The following is a 22,252-nucleotide window of genomic DNA, read 5'->3' on the forward strand; positions in this document are numbered from 1 at the left end:
CATTGGGTCCCATGGAGTCTAGAATTGCCTAGAAATTGTAGGTACAGGGAGGGGAATTTGACTGTTTCTCAGAGGGTTGTGTTCAGCCCTCAGTAAAGAATTCAGTTAGTGAGGTGATGCTAATTTGGCTTGTACTCTAATTCCGTCCTCTCCCTGAAATTCTTTCCCTGTGTGCTTTAATCCTCATTTTGTGTAAGGGAATCTGTTCAGCGGGCTTTTGTTTCCCTCTGTATCCCTTCTTCCTCTCAGCGATGGTGCAGAGGCACCTCTTGGATGTCAAACTTACGCTCCTTCCCCTCCAGGACACGCCAACTTCCCTCCGTGGGGAGCGATCGCTCACAGTGACGGCTCCTGCCCTTGCCGGAACCTTCGTGAGGGAGGGCGGCGGCTCGTGGCGGGGTGGGTCCGCCACTCCCAGGGCGCGGATCCCCGCGCGCCGCGCTAAGGTCGTGCCGCAGCCCCGCCTCGATGCCTCCCTCTCCCGGCGCCTCCTTCTCCCGGTGCCTCCCGGCGGGAGGGGCCAGAGTCCCCGCCCCGCGCCGCAGGATCCGGCTCCGCTTGGGATTCCCCTCCGCGCGGCGGGGCAGGGCGGGCCGTGACGTCACGGGCGCGTTGCGTCAGGGGCGGCCGGTGTCGGCGGCGCGCGGGGCGGGCGCGCGCGGGGCTATGGCGGCGGGGTACCAACAGCGGCCCAACGGCAGCGGCGGCGTCCCCGGCGCCCTGCCCGACCCCTCCTTCCTGTGGAGCGTCTTCCAGAGGTGAGCCCCGCCGCCACCGCCCGCCCGGCGGGCAGCGGGCCCGGCGGGCAACGGGCAGAGGGAGGTGCCGGAAGCGGGTCGGGTGTGCGGGAGTCCGGGCACCGGCCCGGCGCGTCCAGCGCGGGGTTTGGCTGCCGGGACAGCGCTGTGGACATCGCGGTGGATTCCCCGTGGGAGGATCTGTAGGAAAGGGCTGGGGAGGAGTAAATGTGGCTGTGTTTTATAACGAGGGTAAAGGGGATCGGTGGGACGGTAACCTTGAAAGCGCTGAAGTAATTTTTAACCTGAGGTTGCAGGAAGGATAGTTAGGTGTGGAGGATCAGCGTAGCAGCATAGGGAAGGCTTGTAAAAAGGAATCGGATAAATGGTAATGGGAGACTTTAAAGCTACCAATGACAAGACGTAGCTGCACCAGGGGACGTTTAGGTTGGATATCGGGAAGAATTTCTTCTCAGCAAGGGTGGTTGGACATTGGAACGGGCTGCTCAGGGAGGTGGTGGACTCACCGTCCCTGCAGGTGTTTGAGGAAAGGCAGGACGTGGCACTCAGTGCCATGGGCTAGCTGACACGGTGGTGTTGGGTCATAGGTTGGACTCGATGATCTCAGAGGTCTTTTCCAAGCTAAAGGATTCTGTGAAGTGTTCTCTTGAATTCTCCTGGGACAGAGGGACCTGCAAGGGAGTTAGCAAGCTTGTGCTAAACAAACACACTGGCAAGATCCTATCAGTAAGGAAGCCAAAGGAGATTTCCCAACTATGTCTTGTTGAGGAAACTCGGGAGGTGCTGACATTGGATCCATTTTTATGAGAGATGAGTCAAGACAGATCTTCTGACACAAGCAGCAGCAAGAAGAGGTTAAGCAGTAGACAAAGAGTACTAAGTTTCTAAAACTGGCTGATATTTACAGAGTGACTCAGGAATGCAGCAGCTTACCTACCCAGCCTGCTGTAAAACAGCTTCCTCTGAGGACTCGGCAGAGGCATGCAAGAAGCTGTTTCTCTTTTTAAAGGGTCCAGAAACAGATCAGCAATCTGGCTTCTGCACCAGGAAAATCAGTAAAAATATTTTAAATAATGTAGTTAGTCGGGAGAGTTGCATGGCTTTTGTTGAAAATATTTCTTCTGGCAGACTGCTGTATAAATCCTGGACTGTGTTTGGTAAGGATTGGATAGGGATATGATGGCTGGAATTGGAGCAATTCATATAATCTGTATGCTTTCCAAAAATACTCCCAACACTATCAAAAGGCCCTTGAAGAAATTCAGTAAAGGTGGAATGAATGGAAGCATTCTTTAGTGGATGGAAAACTGACTGAAGGGTGTGTGTGTGGTCATGCACCACACGGACAGATGGAGCTCTCCTGGGATCTTTGTGTAATCTGTTCAGGAGCAGCTGGGAAAAAGAGAGTAGGTTTAGATTGGATGGTGGGAAGAGGTTTTACACTGTGGGTGTGGTGAAGCACTGGAACTGGTTGCCCAGAGAAGCTGTGGCTGCCCCATTCCCTGGAAGTGTTTAAGGCCAGGCTGGATGGAGCTCTGAGCCATCTGGTGTAACTGAAGGCATCCCTGCCCACAGCAGGGGATTGGAGCTTGGTGATCTTTTAGGTGCCTTTCAACCCAAACCATTCTGTGGTTCTCTGATTCTGTGAGAAGAGGGTGAGTGGTCAGGTGATGTTTACTGATTCCTGCAGTAACTGAGGCCTGTGAATGTTTGCAGGAGCACCTTACAGTCCTGAATGACAGGGCTGTATCAGCCTGTCATGGCCAGATCATGATCCCTGTGTGACAGGTGATCCCCATATGTCAGGTGGAATCAGAGTAGAATCCTGATGTCCATGAGGAAAACCCATTCTAATTTTGCATAATTTTATTTATAAAATGAATGTGCTGACTGATGATGCTCAGGAACAAGACAAGTAGGTCATAATGCATTTTCATGAAAATATCAGCTTAGGACTTGGTAACTGCTCATTAAAAGGTGAAAAATGTTCGCAATACTAAGAAGAGAAATAGAAATTATAAAGGGGAATATCTATTTGTAATTGAAATCTTTGCAATTTATGCTTGCAATTTTAGTGTTGCATGCAGGTTACATAATTCTTGGAGATGGGGAAGGAAGCAATAGAATGAACTGAAAGTGTTTAGAAAAAGACAGCAAGAGCTAAAGGAAAAGAAAATCAGGTTCTGTGAACAGGGATCAGCTAAGTGGGACTCTGGTTGGGGTAGTAAATGAGGGGAAATGAAACTGTCATTCCAAGGGGAACATCCTTGTATGAAATGGAGGGAAGTCCCCACCACTTTCAGATACCCTTCTAAAGAAGTCATGATCATTCTTTATTTGGGCAGAAATTACTTGATTCATTAATTTTAGCATAAACTTGAATCATTAAGACAATGGACTGTGAAGGCTCAGTGGAAGCTGGAACCTGCCTGTGCTTTTGCCTCTTTGAACCCCTTTGCAGGGGTTTGAGTCTTTCAGTGCTTTGGTCACATTAGTGACTTACTCTCCACTGCCAGCGTGTGAGAGAGGCTGGGTGACAAACCTGTTGCTCCAGTTTGTGAAACAGATAGCTCACTACTGTGGCATTAGGCATTTTGTGGATTTAACCAGCATGTGTGCTCTGCAGTTCTCTTAAACAGAAATAAATAAAAATACTGCCTTGTGGAGAGCATGCCCAAACCGTTTCATTGTCAGTGTTTCTGTGTGTCTCTTCACTCATAAATCTTGCAGTTTTCTTTGGAGCTTTTATCATGTTCCAGAGACTTTTCAGGAAAATAATAATCTCATGTGTTGAGTAAGAAGCAGAATGTCAAAGTCTTCAGTAAATGGAACCTGTTAATTTCAGCCATTTAAAGCTTACTACCTGCTTTGGTTTTGTTTTGTTTTTCTTTTCCCAGAGTTGATAAAGACAGGAGTGGAATAATATGTGATAATGAACTTCAGCAGGCATTATCCAATGGTAAGTCTGTCAATGAGCCGTGAGGTAGTTCACTGATAAATTTATTGTGAGAGTGGTTACTTGATGCTGTGATTCTTTGTATGGAACGGGGTGGGAAGTGTTCCTACCACTCACTAATTACTATTTAATCTACAGCAAAAGGCTGGAAAGGGAAAAATGAACAATCCTTGTGAGTTTTTTGTTTGTTTGTTCTAAACTGAGTATCTATTGTAACCATTACTGGTCTGTATTCTGAGGAATGAGGGTGTGCACATCCCTTTTTTCCCAGCTCTACTTCCTAGAAATCATAACCAGTGATTCATAGATTCTTTGCTCATTACTACTGAACCTTTGTTTTTTTAACCAGAACCAGTGTATAACCTGGGCAAAGCTGTTTACAACCAGCCTTTTCATTGCACATAATTCATTTTTCATACAGTATGGTGCAGGAAATAAAGTATGTTTAGGGTTTTTCCTAACAGAGTAGAAAGATGCACTCTAGCATTAAAACTTCCTAGTCATCATTTCCTTATTGTAATACTCAAAGAAACTAGGGTATTGTCAAATAACTCATGGAAATAAAAAATGAAACATTTTTCCAGTAGCCTATTTTTACTTTCCTCCCATGACTCAGGGTGAGTAGGGTTGTACTCTGTGGGTTTTTTTCTGTTTGGAAATCTGAAAAAAGGGCATATTCAGGCTGTTTGTCCACCTTTGAGTTCATACCAAGTTCCCCTTCTCCCACAGTTTATTCCTTTATCCCTCCTGTGCTTTGTGACTGAGAAGGGCTTAAACTGATGTTGTGAGCTGCAGCACATACTGGCTCTGGCTGAAGGGCCCATTTTTGTCAGTGATTGCCTGACTTGAATAAATTTAATAAATTAATTATTAATTTATAAGGTCCTATTCAGTAAAACTGCAGTCTTGTAACTGAACTGGATATACTAGAATATCTGTTTAATGATGTATCTGATAAATTAAAAGCAATGTGTTGTGGCTGCCAGAACTGATCCTAATTAAAATTTTGAATAAAATCTTTAGCAAAAACTAAGTTAAATTAAGTCACCATTTTAATTTAGATTACAATGCTGTTTAGAGCTGTGAGAAACTGTCATTTCAAATTTTACCTGCTGATTTAAATTTTTTATATGTTAAATATTTTCTCATATGAACCTGCCACTTTTAATTTTATGTATTTTAAATATCTCCTCATATGATTGAATTTAAGGGTAATAGGCAGTGATGAATATCTGAGTTCTTTTCTTTCCTTATTTACAGTGTAGATTAGAAGTTTCAGTGCTTTGCGGTTATGAAGAATGCCTACCAAGTGTTAGACAAAATATTTACAGAACTGTAAGCTTCCTGCATTCCAAGAGATTCTAGATCTTGTACACCAAAGTCACTAACAATTCACTATATTATTTTCAAAATATATCCTCTAGTGGTTGTTTGTGCATGGCTGGCTGTCCTGTAATTTAACATGGCCTAAAATAATGTTATGTGTTTATTTCTAAAACATTAAAAAATTCTGCATTGTGCTCATTTACATTTGAAGTTCAGTGTGGTTTTGACAATTTGACATTTTCATCTGCATAAAGTTTATGCAGATAACAGTGTGCTTATGTGGGAGGGGCTGATCATCATTTTGTCTAACTGTTTGCACCGTAAAATCCTTTGCTTCCTTCTTGTTTTCTTCTGTGCTGCTGTGGGAAGTGAACACTAGAGTCAGGAGAGGAGAGAGGGACAGTCTTCACTGTTTATTGGAATAGTATGAAATCAGTACAGTTCTTCACCTCTGGAGTTGCTCAGATTTCATTCTGTGGTGGCTCTATGAATCATTTGAATGTTTCAAGATGAAATAAGTTAACTTTCAGACTGTATTTTCACTTTTTCCTCTTATTCTGTTCAGTGTTAAATCCTGGCAACTTATTAATTCCATTATTTCTTATTTTTTTTGCGGAGACACACAGCTCTAAGGTACTGATACTCTCTGTCTAAAATACTGCTTCAACATTTTCAGAGCCATTTTTCCTTTTCTCTTTATGTGCAAAGAGTCTCAGGGCCTGCCTACAGTGCAGGGCTCTCCCTGTGAGTTACATCACTGCCGTGACCCAGCAAAGCCAAGTGCCGGATGCCAGGGATCCCAGCCCAGCCCTTCTGCCGGGATTTGCGGTCACCTGACACAGCCCTGGGAGCGCCTCTGCTCTGCCCTCGGCTCACCGACTCCTTTGTGGGCTCCTGCAGGCAGCCACAGTTCATTGTGTGCTGCTTCGTGCTCCTGGTTCCTTCACAGGCTCTGGAGAATCCATGGTGACATTCTAGATGAGGCACGGGGTTCCTTTGTTTAAAGCGTAATGCTTCCTAGCGCTTGGGAATGCTCTCCACCAAGTGAAAACAGTTTCATAATGACAAGCCTCTAAATACTCAGAGAAGTACAGAGCTCCTCTCCAGATAATTACTGCTCAGGCCCTTTCAAGCAGCAACATTTCTTGGTCTAAAAATACTAATTCAAACTAACACTTAATTGTTTTAGCAGTGGATGAGGTGGGATTTGTACTGAACTACTCTAAGCTGCAATGTATGGTTATGCCATGTTGAGAACTCTTTCTGTCAGAAATGAAATGCCCTGGAGTAGTCCTGTAGAAAGGAAATGAGCAGATGGGTTTTTACTGAGGAACAGATATGAGGCCTTGATTGAGCTACATTTAGAACACTTCTGCTCCTGTCATAGAAAAGAGGTACTTCAGATCTTGATTTTTATCCAATACTTCCTGACAGCCTGGGATGAAAAAGTCCTTAGATCTTCCAAGGTTTGTTCGATTTTTTTTGTTACAGCCTTAAAATGCTGGTTCCTGTGTGGTGTTTGGGAAGCACTGGTCTGAAGTCATCTCTGAATGGTGAAACTTTCTTATTTCCAAGCAGCCTTATTTTTTTATTATGCCAGCTCCATGTCACATAGCTCTGAATTCACTGTTCTTAACGGATTTGTTTGGTTGGTTTTTGCATTTTTTTAAACATTGAGGAATTCTTAATTTTTAACTAAGTAATTCTTTCTCTTTCAGGCACGTGGACTCCATTTAATCCAGCAACAGTCAGGTCAATTCTTGGTGAGTGTAGTTGTGTGATGTGACATAGTCCTAAGATAATGTTTTGTGATCTGTTCAGCTGGTTGATTGAGAATGCTCTCAATTGCTACACTGTTTTTTTTCCCCTCAGAGGGCCCAGCAATAGTAAGTTAAATTATTTTCCCTTTTGATTAATAGAGAATGCCCTTTGCATACACACGTGTGCACTTGTTAAAGTAGCCTGAGAAAATGTTACTGCATAATTGATTAGATAATAAATGTAATTTATGCATGAGGAGATTGTTATCTTAAATTTTCTAAAAAGACATTATGTAAGTTGTCTTGGGAAGTAGTTTTTCCTGTCTTGAATTTAAGCCTATGTTTTACTGCAAAAATACCAAACAGAAGCTTTACAAAGTTTGAATTCTGTTAGTGTCTAAACTAATTGCCAATAATGTGGAAGGTGATGGTGGTAGAACAGAATGATGAAGATTCAAGCACAATAAATCAAATCTTTTCTATCACACAGTTCATAAATCCAAGGACTACATTTTTTGCTTTGTTCTCAATAAGTGTTCAGCAGCAGTCTGAGTTCCATTGCTGGGTGACATGTAAAGATAACAGTATGAGTAAATCAAATGCAGATGAATATCCCAGCACTCTTGGAAATTATGTAAGACTTTTTAATGTGTCCTTAGAAAAGAACAGTCCACCCCTCTGCCCATTTTGATTTATTACTGGATGATCAGTCAAGCCCTCAGTATTTTTGAACTGAAAACGAAACCCTAGGAAAAATAAATATTCTGTGATTTATTCTGGTATTTTTTTTTCTCACTTTATTGTTTTTTCCTTCAGTGGGTGACTGCTTGTTTTTTCTTGGCAGGACTTTCCAAATTACCACTCGCATTTTAGCAGTTTCTTTTCTCTCTTCAGTACCTTCCACAGAGCATTCTTGATATCTACACTCTTGATACCTACTCAGATCTTGCTGAGGAGTTGTATGACTAAGGTTTTATATGTGTTTCTTACTTTTTATTTCAGGCATGTTTGACAGAGAAAACAAAGGGGGTGTGAACTTCAATGAATTCACAGGAGTCTGGAAATACATCACAGACTGGCAGAATGTCTTTCGAACGTATGACAGAGACAATTCTGGAATGATTGACAAAAATGAACTAAAGCAAGCACTAACAGGTTTTGGTAATTCATTAGTGATTACAGTTTTTATGACTGGGTTATGTCATAGAATGAGCTGCTTACTGGTGCTGTTACAGAGCTTTACTGCTCTGACAAACGTGACTAAAAATGAGGCAGGTGAAGGCAGCTTTCCTTTTAGGTACAAGGTCCCTTTTAACGATGTCCATGCCAGAGGCACATGATTTTAAAGATCTTTTCTTAAATAGAGAAAAAGGAATACATATCCTGATACATCCAGTCTCCTCTGTGACAAGCTCTGAGAGGGTTACCAGTGTATCAGGCTAAGTCTGAACTAACAGGGTACTTGATAGAACTTGCCACGTTTTAAAACAAGGCCAGCTGTCCGTGCTGTGAGAGCATTCTGATGGCTAAGGAACTTGCATTCCAGTCACTTCATCTGTAAAGACTTGAACTGCAGCCCTAAACCATTCCCTCAATCAAACAGTCACCTTAATCTGTAATTATAGTTACTGTGACTCTGTATATAATTATTATTGAGCATGGGTTTTATTGGATGCATCTTAGTTTACAGAGATATTTACCAAAAAATAGTCATTGTAACTCCTTACTGTTTTCTGGTTTTGTTACACATGCCTGCTAAACAACCTTGTTCTTTTTATAGAAGGACTGCAGTAATTGAAACCTTCTAAAGTATTTCTCTTTTTCCAAGGTTACCGACTGTCTGATCAGTTCTATGATATCCTTATTCGGAAATTTGACAGACAAGGAAAAGGACAAGTTGCTTTTGATGATTTTATTCAGTGCTGTGTTGTTCTACAGGTAAGAAAGGAGATGTACTTTGATGTCAATTAAAAAAAAATTACCTTTTCTTAAGCTTTTCTGGTTCTCACTTTAACAGTGGATCAGAACTTGCTATTTTATTTATAGTAAGCCATTTGAACTAAGTATATGCTAAGTGCTAGAAACATCTTTGTGTATTGGTCTTCTTTAGTAATTCCTTTGTGTCTCAAGTAAATTTGATACAATATGTGAGGTACAAAAAAGTGTAAAATAGTATCAATGTTTGACACTGTCTGTTAGTTTAATACAGACTTCAGAGCTGGTCTTGCAAGGGTAATGGTAAAAATGCACAAAAACCCTTCCAATCTTTCAGTGACACAGAGAGTGAGAGAAAGAGAAAGAACATGGAAGGAAAGCAGTTCCCTGTAAAAGTCGCATCTCTGTTACTTAGACACATCAGTCACCTTTGCATTCATTTGCAATACAAGGCAATTATGGTTAGTTGTAGACTTGAACTCTGCTAAAAAGGGCTTTAAATGGATTAATCACTCAGCTGTTGTTAATGAAACCATGCTGGCAGTTGTTCTGGTCCTTTTCTGTACTGCCTGGTATCTCTGGGGCTACACAGAGACACCTCAGATGGCAATGGCACATGAAGCATATTTGCCTAGAAGGCGAGATATGTACAGGGTATGCATTGGATTCTGTTTCCAGATGACTCAAACATTGCATTGTTTTCCCCCCTGCTTTAAAGTCAGTTATAAAAAGCTGTCTGGTCTATATAGGAGGTAGCCTTAGGTATTGCAATATTATTGCAGTGAGCTGTCTTTATATGTAAGACTGTAAAATGGCTACAGGGGGGATGAACAGAAAGGGTTCATAAAGCCCAGGTGGCAAGGGGAGTATGTAGCAGTCTGAAGCTTCCCCTAGAACAAAAATGTCTATTATTTTTTCTCTCCTCCTCAGAGGCTGACTGATGTGTTTCGCCGATACGACACTGACCAGGATGGCTGGATTCAGGTGTCCTATGAGCAGTACCTTTCCATGGTCTTCAGCATCGTATGACATGGATAACCAGGAATTGCACACTGGCATTACATAGACTGGAGTTGCCAAATCATCCTCTACTGAATAAGATTATTTATGTATTATAATGGATGTAACATCACATTCTTAAATTTTGTATGTTGGTAATCATCGTCAGAATCTGTACTTAAGTTGGTTTTATTTTGTATTATTGTATGATATGACCATCTCTGCTTACTGTAGTACAGAAAGCACAGAATCTAGATTTAACCAGTACAATGTTGAGCTCTTACACATATCCTTACCTCTTACACATATCCTGCATGGGAAAAATGACTCTTTAGAAATGCCAAATTAAAATCATGCTTGTTAGTTTATATCAGTTGAAAGCCAGAAGTTGCACAACATGTTTTGCATGTGCCTTACTTTTATAAGAGTTTAATGTATTAATTTTTAAATACAGAATTTAAAATTAAGTAAAAATACCAGGTCAACTTTTAGTCTGTTTCACTTTTGTACAGCTTTAAGGGGATGGTGATTTTATTTCTTTATTCTCATTTTCTATGATTGAGGGATCTCTCCACTTGGATGGCCTTTTTTATTTTATTTTCTAGCTGCCTCCTTCTTTCAGGGTATCCTTGGGATGGCTTCAAATACAACTTCTTCTCACCTGTGAAAAAGGTCACACTGCATCTCCCTTGAGAAGTTCCCCACAAAAATGAACTGTGACTCTGAATATGCTCCTTTTGCTTAGTTGTTCCATTTGACAGCAGAAGTCTTCCTTTTTGTGCTGAAGCACTTATTTGAAGTGGCTTTGAATTGACAGTCAGATATTCTTGTAACTTTACCCTACATCTCACCATTTACATCTAATGAGAGAGAGTGGAAAAACTCAAGCAAGACGAGCAAGACAAGTAATGACTGTCACACACCATCTCTTACAGTAACTCTTGGGGGAAACAAAGACAACGAGAGTTACAGTGTTACTTCCAGGTGACCCTGAGATTGGCTCAGATGGTCACAGAATGGTACAAATAACACCAAGGTCACATGTTCAGTCTCTGTATGGTCCATTCACTGAACAGCTGGACTTAGTGATCCTTGTGGACTCTTTCCAACTCAGATGATTCTGAGTCTGTGTCTCAGCCAGACTAGTGTCTGATGTCAGGGTGAAGGCAGCAAAGTGGCCACTGTGCAACTGTTACAAAACATTTGTCATGTAAAGAAGCTGCTACTATTTGTCAAGTGACACGCAGAGCCTTAGTGACAGCTCAGACTGAACACTCTTCTGGTATGTGGGGGAAAACCCATGGCCCCCTGAGCATCAGCACACTGAAACAAGGAGATCCCCCAAAGCACTCTGGGTGTCCTCACCCAAAAGGTAAGGAATTGGTTTTGGGTGAGGGGGGAGATCAGGAGCAACAACCAGTGTCAGAAACCACCTCATCCACCAGCTGTGAAAGTTACTTATGTTGAAGAAAACCAGGGAAAAAGACTTCCACCAGTTACTCTTTGAACCTTCCCTCCCTGGAATGCTGAGATAATAACTATATATGCTCTCTCCAGAAACAAAACAGAAGAGAATTCTTTTGAGAATTTCTGGGCTCAAAAGAGCTCCCCTGTTTCTTTCCACTAAGGAAGCTGCCCCTCTGGATCATACATCCACATAAAATCCAGTAATTCTGGGAAGTGTTTTGAGGAGTAAGTCCATGGTACAAACTAAAAAACTGCAATCTGAGAAACTTCCCAAGTTGTCTGCCCTGAAAGGTGTCTCCATGTCCAGCTGGCCTTGTTGTATTTCACTGCCCTTGGTGCAGAACAGCTGACTCCAGCACTTCCTAAAGGAGCATCACTGATGCAGAGAATCATCAAGGTGGCTCTGGATGGGAACAACTCTTGTCCTACTGGGAAACACACTTCTAAAGGTATCAAAGCAGGTACACCACAGACCAAGAAAGTGACTAAAAGTAGACCATTTATCCCCAGTCCAAGACATGTTCTAGTCTGGGCTTTTGTCACTGGCATTTTAAGGAAACTGGAAATTTGCTCCAAGGGCTCAGGTGCATTCTGAGAACGACTGCCTCCATGCCAAGGCCTGTGATATAGCTGCGGTGGTGCTGATGGGTGCCAGGCTTCTGGTGCTGCTCTGCAGGCTGGCAGGAGCTACATTGTGAGGTGGTTTCTTGAAGGAGGACTGGAGTCTAGACAGAGTTCTGCTCCCATTCTATACTACATAGTAGCAAGATATGGTAATGGGTTTTCTTGGAAGTAAGAAGGACTCAGCACTCTACAGTTCAGGAAAGCTTCAGTAAATCAATGCTGTCTTACTGCTCCAACTCCATTTCCAAGTGCAAGAACTGTTTCCCCAATGCAGGACTCTGCACAACAACAAAGGAAGGACAATAACTGTTGCCCAGAAGGAAAAACTACAGAACCTGTAGGTGGAAAGAGCATCTAATTTGGGTGGAGTTCATCAAGCCACTGGGATGAGCCACTGGGATATACAGTGATGGCAGTAAAATCCAAAAGGGAGTGAGAAACGGGGAAAAGAGTTCTCTGCAACAACCTCAAATGAAAAGGTCACAACTTGAATTGACAGAGTTGCAGCAGTAATATTTCCTAGCAACATTTTTTTCTACAGTTTTAGAATTTTAGTTGCACTACACCTTCTGTGAGGAAAAAAACTATGCTAGTAACATCTGTGTAAATAACTTCTGGTAATTTTTAAATGTAGATATAATAACTAATCAATCCTATAGACTTGTAAACCAAAACTCTGGCAGACATCTGTGGTAGAAAAAACAATTTTCCCTTTTAAGCAAGAAGGTTGAGTATGTAATTCAGTGCATGGAAGTGTATGGCACAACTATGAGGTGTGTGATGTTATAAACCACTCCAACACTTCAGTAAGTATGAGCAGTGAACAGGAAAACCACTCCAACACTTCAGTAAGTATGAGCAGTGAACAGGAATGAAACACAGTGAACAGGAAGAAAAAGGAAAGTGGATCTCTTCAGATGCAGAAACGAAGTAATGACAGAAGGAAAACTTTAGAGAATTGAGTTTACATGCTCAATAATAAATTATTTGGAGTTGAGTTTTTATTAAAATTTACATAACAAGATCCAAAATGTTTTATGACAGCTCATGAAGACTAAGTAACCCTGCTTCAGCACAAGTATTTAATGCACAGAGACACAGTTCCAGCACGAGTGAGAAGAAAAATGATAGTCCACAATGCAGCAGTGAAAAGGAAAACAGACACTCAGGAGTAAACTGTCTCACTTTACTTCTTTTCTTCAGCTCCATGTAAGCTGGTTTTAATTACATAGAGCAGATATCTAAAGCCAGGCATTCATGAGCATGTGGCTCTGATACACCTCATGAACTGGTAAGTACTACTCAGTTAGTACCACAGTTTGTTTATTTTTTCATGTTATTTTATCTGATTGGCTTTTGGGTTCTACTATTTCTTAATATGCTTTTGCCAGTAGAAAGAATCAAGAATTTTTATTTTAGCATGGGTCTATCCACCAAATGAGTTTTTAGGATAATTTATAATTATTTCATTTTGAACAACACGATTTAAAAATTTGCATATATTTCACACCATTTCTTAGTCTGCAAACTGTTACATACCAGTCCTCTAGTAGAGGTTACATTTTCCTCATATAGCATCACATTAACATAGAGAGAATACCTATGTTGTGACATTCTCCTTTCTTTGTCTAAACAGAAATGTAGTGTATCATTTTCTAAAAATATGCTAATTATAAAGCCTCAAATTAATGGAAATGGCCTTACATTTGTGTGAAGAAAAGTAAACCTGGATTTTCAATTAATATTCTTCCTAAGTAGGTAGCATAAAACCTTTCTTTCTCTTGTGAATTGAGAAGGGTATTAAAAGGATTATTAGCTTTTTGCTGACAGAGTAATTTTAACATATTTTCAAAAAATAACAAAAGATCTTTCTTTTCTGAAATATACTAAGATATAACAAATACATTACAAAAAGCCTGAACAAAATAGTATGTTCACCCATTATGTGCAAGTTCATGTTCCAGCTATATTTCACATGTTAAAAACTTAAACCCTACCTCCCTTAACCTCTCCCAAGCCAGTCAAACACAGTTAAATGTAGTCTCTTTCCTGAAAGCCAAGTGATGGAGATTCTCAAGTCTCTTCATCTGTTTCCAGTTCAGCTGTTGCTCCTTAATCTTTCTCTCTAGCTTCTATTAGCACATTGACGAATGTCTGAATATTTACTTCTGGAAAAGGGCAATAAAGACATTTAGAGTTACTTTTATCTCATAATATTTCCATAATACAGCATAGAAATGTGAATATGAAAGTTTTACCATTAAGTAGCTACCTAGTTAATTAACTAATTCTAGTACCAGAAGCATAGTTTGCATTTGTCCAAACTCATGCCCAATGACAGCTATGCAGTAGCATATGCCCACTTCTCTTTAAGTCCCTCTCATAATCTATTTCCAAAGGAGAAACTCTCATTTGGAATAGTAGATCACTATTCTCAACATTAATGACTATTTCTACAGTAACTGGAAGAAAGAAATTGACACTTAATGAACCAGCTCTTTGATAACATTTCTCTTGTTATCCAGTGGGTTTTGACTCATTTGGATTATCTGTTATAATGCCATCCAGGCTTGGTTCTGCATGCATTCCAGTATTTTTTTCTTTATGCCAATACAGTCCCCTCCCATCATTGCAAATCTACCAGTACAACTCACAATACAAACTGCTAGTTAGAAAGATGACCTAGGACAAACCTTTCAATTCAGGAAATTTTTGCACTATCAAAACCTCCTCCCACTCATTGCTCCATCTAGTTGCCAAGAGGCACAGTGCCCTCAGAGAAGCAACAATGCCTTTCTTCAGCTGATACAGATGTGAGCAAAATGAGCTCAACTCCCCTGAACAGCTCACCCTATCTCTGCAACCTGCAATCTCCTGCTTATGTTACAGTAACTCATTTCACATGATGGAAACTAATCACCATCTTACTTTGAAGCGCTGGGTGATATGGAGCCAACTGTTTGAGCATCCTGGTCATTGTAGGTACATCCTTCCCTAGGAGTTTGTTCACAGTGCTGGGAGCAAGACCAACATCAGCTCCATCAAACATCTCTTCTGAGCTTCTGAACTGCTGGTGATCTTGGTACAAACCACTGCCAGAAAATAAGTCCTGATGTGAACTCCAGTCTCTCTGGTAGCCTGATTTCTGATACCTGAATTCTTGACACCTAGATTCCTGCTTCCAGCTAGAATCCTTGTTCCACCTATAGTCCTCATTCCACTCATTCCACCTAGTGTCCTGATGCCACCTGGATCCACCTCTTCCTGAAACAGTAGAAATTGCAGATGTACAAGTATTCACAGACTCATAGTTCTTGTAAGAGGAATAGTTTTGTGAAGCATAATTTGTAAAGTATCTTCCAGATGAAGGATATGAGGCAGAATAATTGGGATAGGATAATTCTTGGTCACTTATATGCCTTGCTTTGGTACACACTTGTTGATTGCTCCATTTTGTATTTTCCCTGCCAAATGAGAGTCTGTTATCACAGAGCTCATTTCCTTGCACATCACTGGATATGTATTCTGCTGAGTACTCCTTCACTGGGCTGCTCTGGTATGAAGAGGCCCCAGGCACCAAATTCATGGAGGGCGCGGAGTTTCTGAGCTGTCTCAGCCATTGGCTGACACCACTGGCAGGAATATCAGGCTCAACAGCAGGAGAGTCCCCGAGCAGAGACACACTTGCAAAGTTGTCAGGTGTCAGATGACAGGAGGATGATCCATCATCTGCTTGGTAACTGTTGGGGTGAGCAGGAGCAAAAGAAGCATCTTCAGAACACTCTTCATACTGAGACAAAAAACCTTGATTCCAGTCAGAACTTCCTGAATAAATAAAGGGTACTTGAAGTTAGCAAAATATTAAAATACCAGCTGCAAACACAACTACTTTGAGATTTTATGATGTGTACTTCTGTTCTTCTCCCATTTCCTGCCTTTATGTCTTAACTGAATTTTGCATTTTTTTACCCAAAAATTCTAATAGTAAATAGATCAGGAAGGGTTACTGCTTGAATTTCCATAACCTTAACTGCAATAACACTGTTCAGTGAGACAGGGATGTTTTCAGACAGTTAAGTCATTAAAGCTCCAGAAAATTATATCCTGAACTGACTCAGAGGGCACAGACACACAGTACACCAGCTAAGAAGTACACTGGCTGGCCATAAAAGTAAATTTTCACAATTTGTGCAGGCTCCAGAGTAAACAAACTAGTAGAAAAAAAAATTACCTTTGTATTCTACATCTGGCCCATAGTGTTCTGGGATGCTTTGGCTTTCTGGAAATTCATCTTGAGGTACTGGCACCAGTGGGCCTAAACTGTTGGTGTAATTATCCTAGGTAAAGCAAAAGGTCAAAACATCTGTTTGCAAATACAAGAATTTAAGAACTTTACAAATTCTAAAATGCAACAAATTCCCCATAGAAAGTTAGCAAAGAACAATTTTAAGTGATAGCAAAGTCCATGTGAGGGGTGTGTTGTTACCACATTGCACCACTATTTTCCAGTGTTATTTGAAGAGATACTTTCCTGGAGAACAAAAGGAGGTCTCTGGTGAAGACAATGTCTCTTGTTTCAAATTTATTGCCTCATCTCTCTTATCATCACCTGGCTAAAATATAAAACTGCTGCATATGCAAATCCTGCCTCCATCTGGGGAATGCAGAATGGAAGGCCCAGCTGAGAGATTAAGCAACAGAAACAACATTTAACTGGTGCTGGTGGCAGCATTTGCACAGAGATAGTTACTGCAGCTCACCTGACATGGAATATACAATTGAGAAAACAGTCTGAAACAGCTTTCAGAAAAAAATAAATCCTGAATTTTGTGAACCAGTAGCTGCCAGAGTGATTAATCATTTCTTCATAGATTCTGGTCCTTCTTCAGATTCCTTTTTCCATGGGTAGTTAACCTCTTTGCAAAGAAGCTATGGAGGCTTGTAAGGACCAACAGATAGTCAAGAACATCTTGCGCCTTCCTTAATCTTAACAGATTACAACTCCCAACTGAGAGCAAAGCTACAAGTTATGAGAAAGACAGGCCTACCCACAGGACCACAAAAGAAAAAAGTGGCACATGTGGGTGGCACTTAAAGCCTCAATGATCTTAGAACAAAAGCTAACAAGCAAGGGACCACCACAAAAAGGATGACAACCTGTCATTGAGAAACAAAATGGTGCCCAGAATAGAACACACACACAAAAAAAGCTAAAACAGATACATGATGATGGAATACTAAGAGAAATGTGCTATGTAATTAATATCTTTGTTACTTAGAAATTGTAAAAGAGGAAAATTGAAGTACATTTAACTGGAGGTTTTGATCATGGAGGGTGTTAATACAGTGAGTTTAACCACTCCTTTCCTCCCAATAGTAAAAGAATTCTGGACAAGATTAAGTTACTTACTGCTGCTTTCTTTTCACAAAAGGCCTTCAAAGCCTCCATGAGTTCCTGTGTAATGCGAACAACAAGTGTTGCTTCTGAGTCTGAGGTGATGTGAAAAGTCTCCTGTCAAAAAACATGGTTAGAATTGGTCATTAGGATGCCAAAGGGTCAAATACACAAACAGATCAAAGTTATACTTTGATTTTTGTATAACCAAATTTATACTATTGGTTAACATATGGCATATGTGATAAATGTATACAAAAATAAAATCGGGAGCATAATTATGGCCTGATAAAAGGTAAAACATAAACTTGGATTTCTGTGCCATTCCTGTACTGTCAAGTCCATAAAAAATTTGTTGTAGACAGAGAATGGCACAAGTCCTAAATTTATATTATCTGTGTAGAAAATTGAATAAAAAATAAGCTTCAGGCTGATTACTAAGTAAATTAATTTATAAGTGATTACAGTAAGTTAAAAGAATATAGGCAGTCTTTTGTAAGGAATAACTGTGATTCCTGTACATAAAAGTCAATTAACTACCAAGTTTTTTTTGTAGCTTTCTGATTATCCCTTAAGACTTGCTTTTTCTCTCTCTTTCTGAAGTCACAAGTAACCACAGTGTGGAAGACATGAAGCACTCATTTCAAAACATTCTACTTCTGATCTTGGTAAAACACAATTCGAACTCAAATGAAACCTTCCAATTGCCTTAGGCACAGAACATTACTTTCCCAGAGTAAAAGTAAGATATTTTCATAAACCCAAAAGACAAAATGAGGCTTACTATGTCACTGTCAACAGCAACAGAACTGATAAAACTTCCCAAATCACTCCAAGACCAGCAGCTGTGCTCTCTCTGACAGCCAGACCAGACTGGCTCCTCTTGCTCAGCATTATCAACAATCCCATTAGATCTGGCCAGCCAGCAGCACCTGAGCACCATCAGTGCTGCTAATTAACACTGCTTGTCAGGGTGGCTCCTCAGCAAAGGGGAGAGTCATCCACAGAATAGGCTGAGAGCTCACATTTAATCCAGCCAATTGCTCTGAGCTAAGCTACAGCTGCACTAACTTTTGAGGGCAGAGTCCACTAAAACAGAAATTAATGTTGCAGTCAAGTGAGTTTGATCAGTAATCAGAGGCCCCTTCAAACAATAATCACTGCATGATACTGGTGAAACATCCCAAGGCTCATCACAATTATTTTACATACATACCAAGAACTCCAGAGCTTTCTGTTTCCGAACAGGATCATTCTGTAGGATTGAAAAATAGGGGGGAAAAAATTTAGAAGACTGAATTTTACAGCAGTTGTTACATCATTTTGTACAGAACAAGATATTTTAATCTTTTATCCAACAACAAAAGTCAACACAAAGAAAAGATAATTTTAGGTCAGAGCCATAAACATGTAACCTTAGATCTTCAGTATCAGTTTGGTAGCAGCTACACAAACACAACTGCTTTCCTTCCAATACCAGGAAGAACACATTTCACATCTAAGCCACACACCTACAGGAGCTATCTTTCCCAGCCTTTCCTCACTCAGGAGCAAAATCATGTTAAAAAAGTCAAGTGCTCACTGCATTTAGCATAGTATCTGACCAGCCTGAGGCCCACACAACCAACTCTGCCACTAAGATAAAAACAAGGCACTTCTCAGTGTTTGTCTCCAGAGCTAATCAGGACAGACACGTCAGTGATCATTTTGAATTTCACCTTTGAGTTAGAAAAAGGGATTGTAAATCTTTAGATATATCTTAAGATTTAAACCAAACTTTCAGTATAGAATAGTCTTGATCTGAAGAGGGACAAAACAGGGAAGGGGAGATTGCAGCACAGGCTGGGAGACCTGGCCTGGAGACACTGGCTCTGAGACTCTCAGTGGCTCTGGACAGGACTTATGAGAGCCAAGGTGAATGTACTGTATTCTCTTCCCCTCTGCTGTGATGAACACAAAACTCTGACTTATTAGGTCAATGGTTCTGCAAGAATATTAACAAAATACAAAATGAAGCCAAATAATAAGCATTTTCCAGAAAAAAAAAATAAAAACAAGCATAAAGAAACTGCTACAAAATGAGAACTTGTGGGTATGTGAACCCCTGTGTGGAGTTACTGCCTCTACATACCTCTTGCTTATAATCATCTTCCCACCTTAAAAGAAAAAAAATTACAGTATTAAGATGCATTCTAAAAATTACTAAAACACTAAGTTTACTCAAAATATTTCAGTTTCCAAATTTTTATCACTTAGCAATACTGGATATCTTTCTCTAAGAAATAACAGTGTTTTATATATGCTGTAAAGGTCCTTATTCTGACTGATTCTCAAAGAGACCAGTAGTGCAGATGAACTTCTTCACAAATCAGCTAAAGGACATGACTAAAATAATGGTGAGTTGGGCTTTTTCTTCCTATATAAACAGCTGTTTATAAAACTTACTCAGCCAATGATATCCCACATAGAATGGAAGCAGCTTGAAATTTTAATTGCAATTACTTTTTGAGTGCAGTATTTCAAAAGCCATAGCTGCTATTTCCTCACTGACAAAAAGGAACAATTTACAGAAGAGGAGTAAGTACAGTGGAAAGACAATATAAAATATTTTCCCATATGTCATGATGTTTGCTACAGAAAAACAGATTAAAAAATTCTGTTTTGATTCTCCTGTGCAGGTAGTACTCTCACCTTGATTTCTTCTTCAATGGGGCTAGAAAATAAAAAAGAATTATTAACAACATCACAAGGCTTGCACTGTATTTCTGCAACAGAAGCATTACACAAACAGAACAGTTACTGGCTGTGAAGTGGCTGTGGTTTCTGTAAAGGGCAGGATTCAGCAGCAAATGGCACACACACTCATCTTAGAAACCAGCAGGCATCCTTGCTGAAAACTCTGTGGGAGACCTGTGCCCTAAAGGCTCTGCAGGGTACCCTACAGCACCTGTGCTCAGGCAGCTGAACCCCACACAAGAAGGCTGTATGGAATAAACTGAGGTGGACCTGTCTCCTCCATGAAAAAACTTACAAGGTCTGCATGTGGGTTTTTTCCAAGTAAATACCAGTGAACCTAAAAGCTGTACATACAATAGCTAAGTTTCTAACAAGAAGTTATAGGGGTTGGAATGTGGGATCATCTAATCTCTATCAGTGTATAAGCACGAGGAGGGAGGGAGGGAAAGCTCAGCAAAACAAGGCAGTCTAAAACAGTAAATATGCTTCAGAGAACCACCTACTGCAGGGTACATAACTTCTCACTTCTTAAGCATTGTGTTCCAGGATAAGCAACAGGACATGTAATAATTCTCTGCACAAGTGACACCTTTGGCCCTACAAGACAAGGCCAAAAGCCTTGTGTTGCCATGCTAACCAGTTCCCATTAACACAGTTAACACATGCTGATGGAGCTGTTAATGTCCATTTCATCACTCATACCAGTGTACTAGCAGCCTTTCTTAATTATATGCCCAAAGTCATCCTTACTGTCAGAAAAGAGTTTTGACATTTGCCAACATGATCTAGTCCAAAGTTACTTACTGCTGCTAGCCCAGTAACCACGATTTCCTTCTAAAGAACCAGAGGGTTTTTTTTTTTGGACTTCACTTGATATTGACCTTATCACCTGACCAGAACAAACCTTTATATTGAAAGGCACAATGCTTTTACAGGTAACTTCCCTCTTGTTCATTTTTTCAGAGTTTCATATCCTGTTGGGCAGGGTATGATCTGTGTGCAATCACTCTTTTTGATGTTCCAGATTGATATTTGACCATGTCTTCCACTTCTACAGAAGTCTGCTGACTTGACTGATGTCAGTTGACTCTGAACTGAGAATTACTCAGCTAATTACTGGCTGACATTCTTCTTTGCAAGAGACACAGAAATCGAAAATATTTCTGCCACCTTGTTTTGCAGACCAACATTCAAAAGTACAAGCCACAGAAGCCACCAATGACCAATAAAAAGAAGAAAAAAAAAAAAAAATACTGCTGTGGTAGGCTCCTACAGCGGGACTCACGCTGACCAATTCTGTAGATCCTTGAAACCTTCACCCACTTCAATCAAACCCACCTTTCTTCTGATACTAACACTAGGGTCAAAAGGTAGCAAGGAGGTATTCCTCCAGACTGGCATCATTAAGGATCTATAGCACACCTACAGTAACAAAAGATGAAACTCAGCCATACTGTATGAGGGAAGATGCTGGGTTTATGTTTGTGGGTTTGGTTTCCATCACTTGTTCCAATGGAATTGCTAAAGGATGGTAATTTCCACTTTCACCAGTGATTTAGCATAAGTCTTCTGATGATGTAAATGAGGTGGAGGAGACTTTAGCAGCTTATTCAGAGAAAGCCATCAAGTACCACTTTTCCATACTTTTTTACTTTCCTTGATGAGCAAATTACTGCAGTTATCATAAATACTTCCGGAACCAAGAAGTTAAAAAAATCTAAGGAAGACTGGAAGTCTGGCAATTTCCTTCTTTCATCACTTCAAAATCACAAAAACCAGAAAAATCTCTGAAAACATTTTGTGGTGTTACAAGTTGAATGTTATACATCAGTCAAACCCTTTGAGTTCAACTAGTAAGTCAAATTAGGCCAAATATCAATTACATCAAATCTACTATATTCAAGAAATTCACACACTTACATGAGGTAGCTGGTCTTGTGTAACCTTCCGTCTAAAAATATAAAAAGGTTCATATTAGACTTTCTGACTAAAATTTCATAACAACAGTATCTACTGCAACTGCCTTTAGGAAAGGAACAAGTACTTTTATTTATGCCAACATAATTAAATTGAATTAAATTCCTCACACACAGATATAGACTTCTGTAAATATAAATGAAATTTGAGAAAAAAATTGCTTACATTTGAAAAAATTTAAGTTGCAAAATTAAAAAAAAAGTTAAAAATTATTGAAGTTAAAGTAATAAAATTTCTGAATCACTGAATTCAGACTGAACAATTTTCAACTTAAAACATCTAAAACCTTAAAAAAATAAAGCTTTGGCTTTTTTCAGAT

General features: G+C 40.1%; 2 protein-coding genes across 6 annotated transcripts in view; one reads left to right on the top strand and one right to left on the bottom strand.

Moving 5' to 3' along the window:
• The first annotated feature begins 453 nt into the window (after window positions 1-453).
• On the top strand, window positions 454-10,225 carry PDCD6 (programmed cell death 6). 2 transcript variants are annotated; one of them, XM_054641635.2, is made up of 6 exons: window positions 454-758; window positions 3,656-3,717; window positions 6,759-6,803; window positions 7,803-7,961; window positions 8,629-8,738; window positions 9,666-10,225. In XM_054641635.2, exons 1-6 carry the CDS (start codon window positions 469-471, stop codon window positions 9,762-9,764), a joined length of 765 nt encoding a protein of 254 aa, XP_054497610.2. In that variant the 5' UTR covers window positions 454-468; the 3' UTR covers window positions 9,765-10,225. The 2 variants fall into 2 exon arrangements, with proteins under 2 accessions (XP_054497610.2, XP_054497618.1); XM_054641643.2 differs by having other exon boundaries at window positions 582-758; window positions 7,803-7,955.
• Window positions 10,226-12,808: 2,583 nt separating this feature from the next.
• Window positions 12,809-22,252, bottom strand: part of LOC129120269 (uncharacterized) — a 28,463-nt gene continuing 19,019 nt past the window's right edge. For all 4 annotated transcript variants that reach the window (XM_077183276.1, XM_077183292.1, XM_077183282.1 and 1 more), the window contains 8 exons: window positions 21,877-21,907; window positions 19,912-19,933; window positions 19,352-19,376; window positions 18,437-18,475; window positions 17,236-17,337; window positions 16,057-16,162; window positions 14,754-15,650; window positions 12,809-13,993 (listed from right to left, as the gene is read on the bottom strand). In XM_077183276.1, coding sequence (XP_077039391.1) covers window positions 13,938-13,993; window positions 14,754-15,650; window positions 16,057-16,162; window positions 17,236-17,337; window positions 18,437-18,475; window positions 19,352-19,376; window positions 19,912-19,933; window positions 21,877-21,907 — 1,278 coding nt within the window. In that variant the 3' untranslated portion in view covers window positions 12,809-13,937. The remainder of the gene's footprint in view (window positions 13,994-14,753; window positions 15,651-16,056; window positions 16,163-17,235; window positions 17,338-18,436; window positions 18,476-19,351; window positions 19,377-19,911; window positions 19,934-21,876; window positions 21,908-22,252) is intronic.

This window comes from Agelaius phoeniceus, chromosome 1, assembly GCF_051311805.1.
Source record: "Agelaius phoeniceus isolate bAgePho1 chromosome 1, bAgePho1.hap1, whole genome shotgun sequence".
Taxonomy (NCBI): Eukaryota; Metazoa; Chordata; class Aves; order Passeriformes; family Icteridae; genus Agelaius; species Agelaius phoeniceus.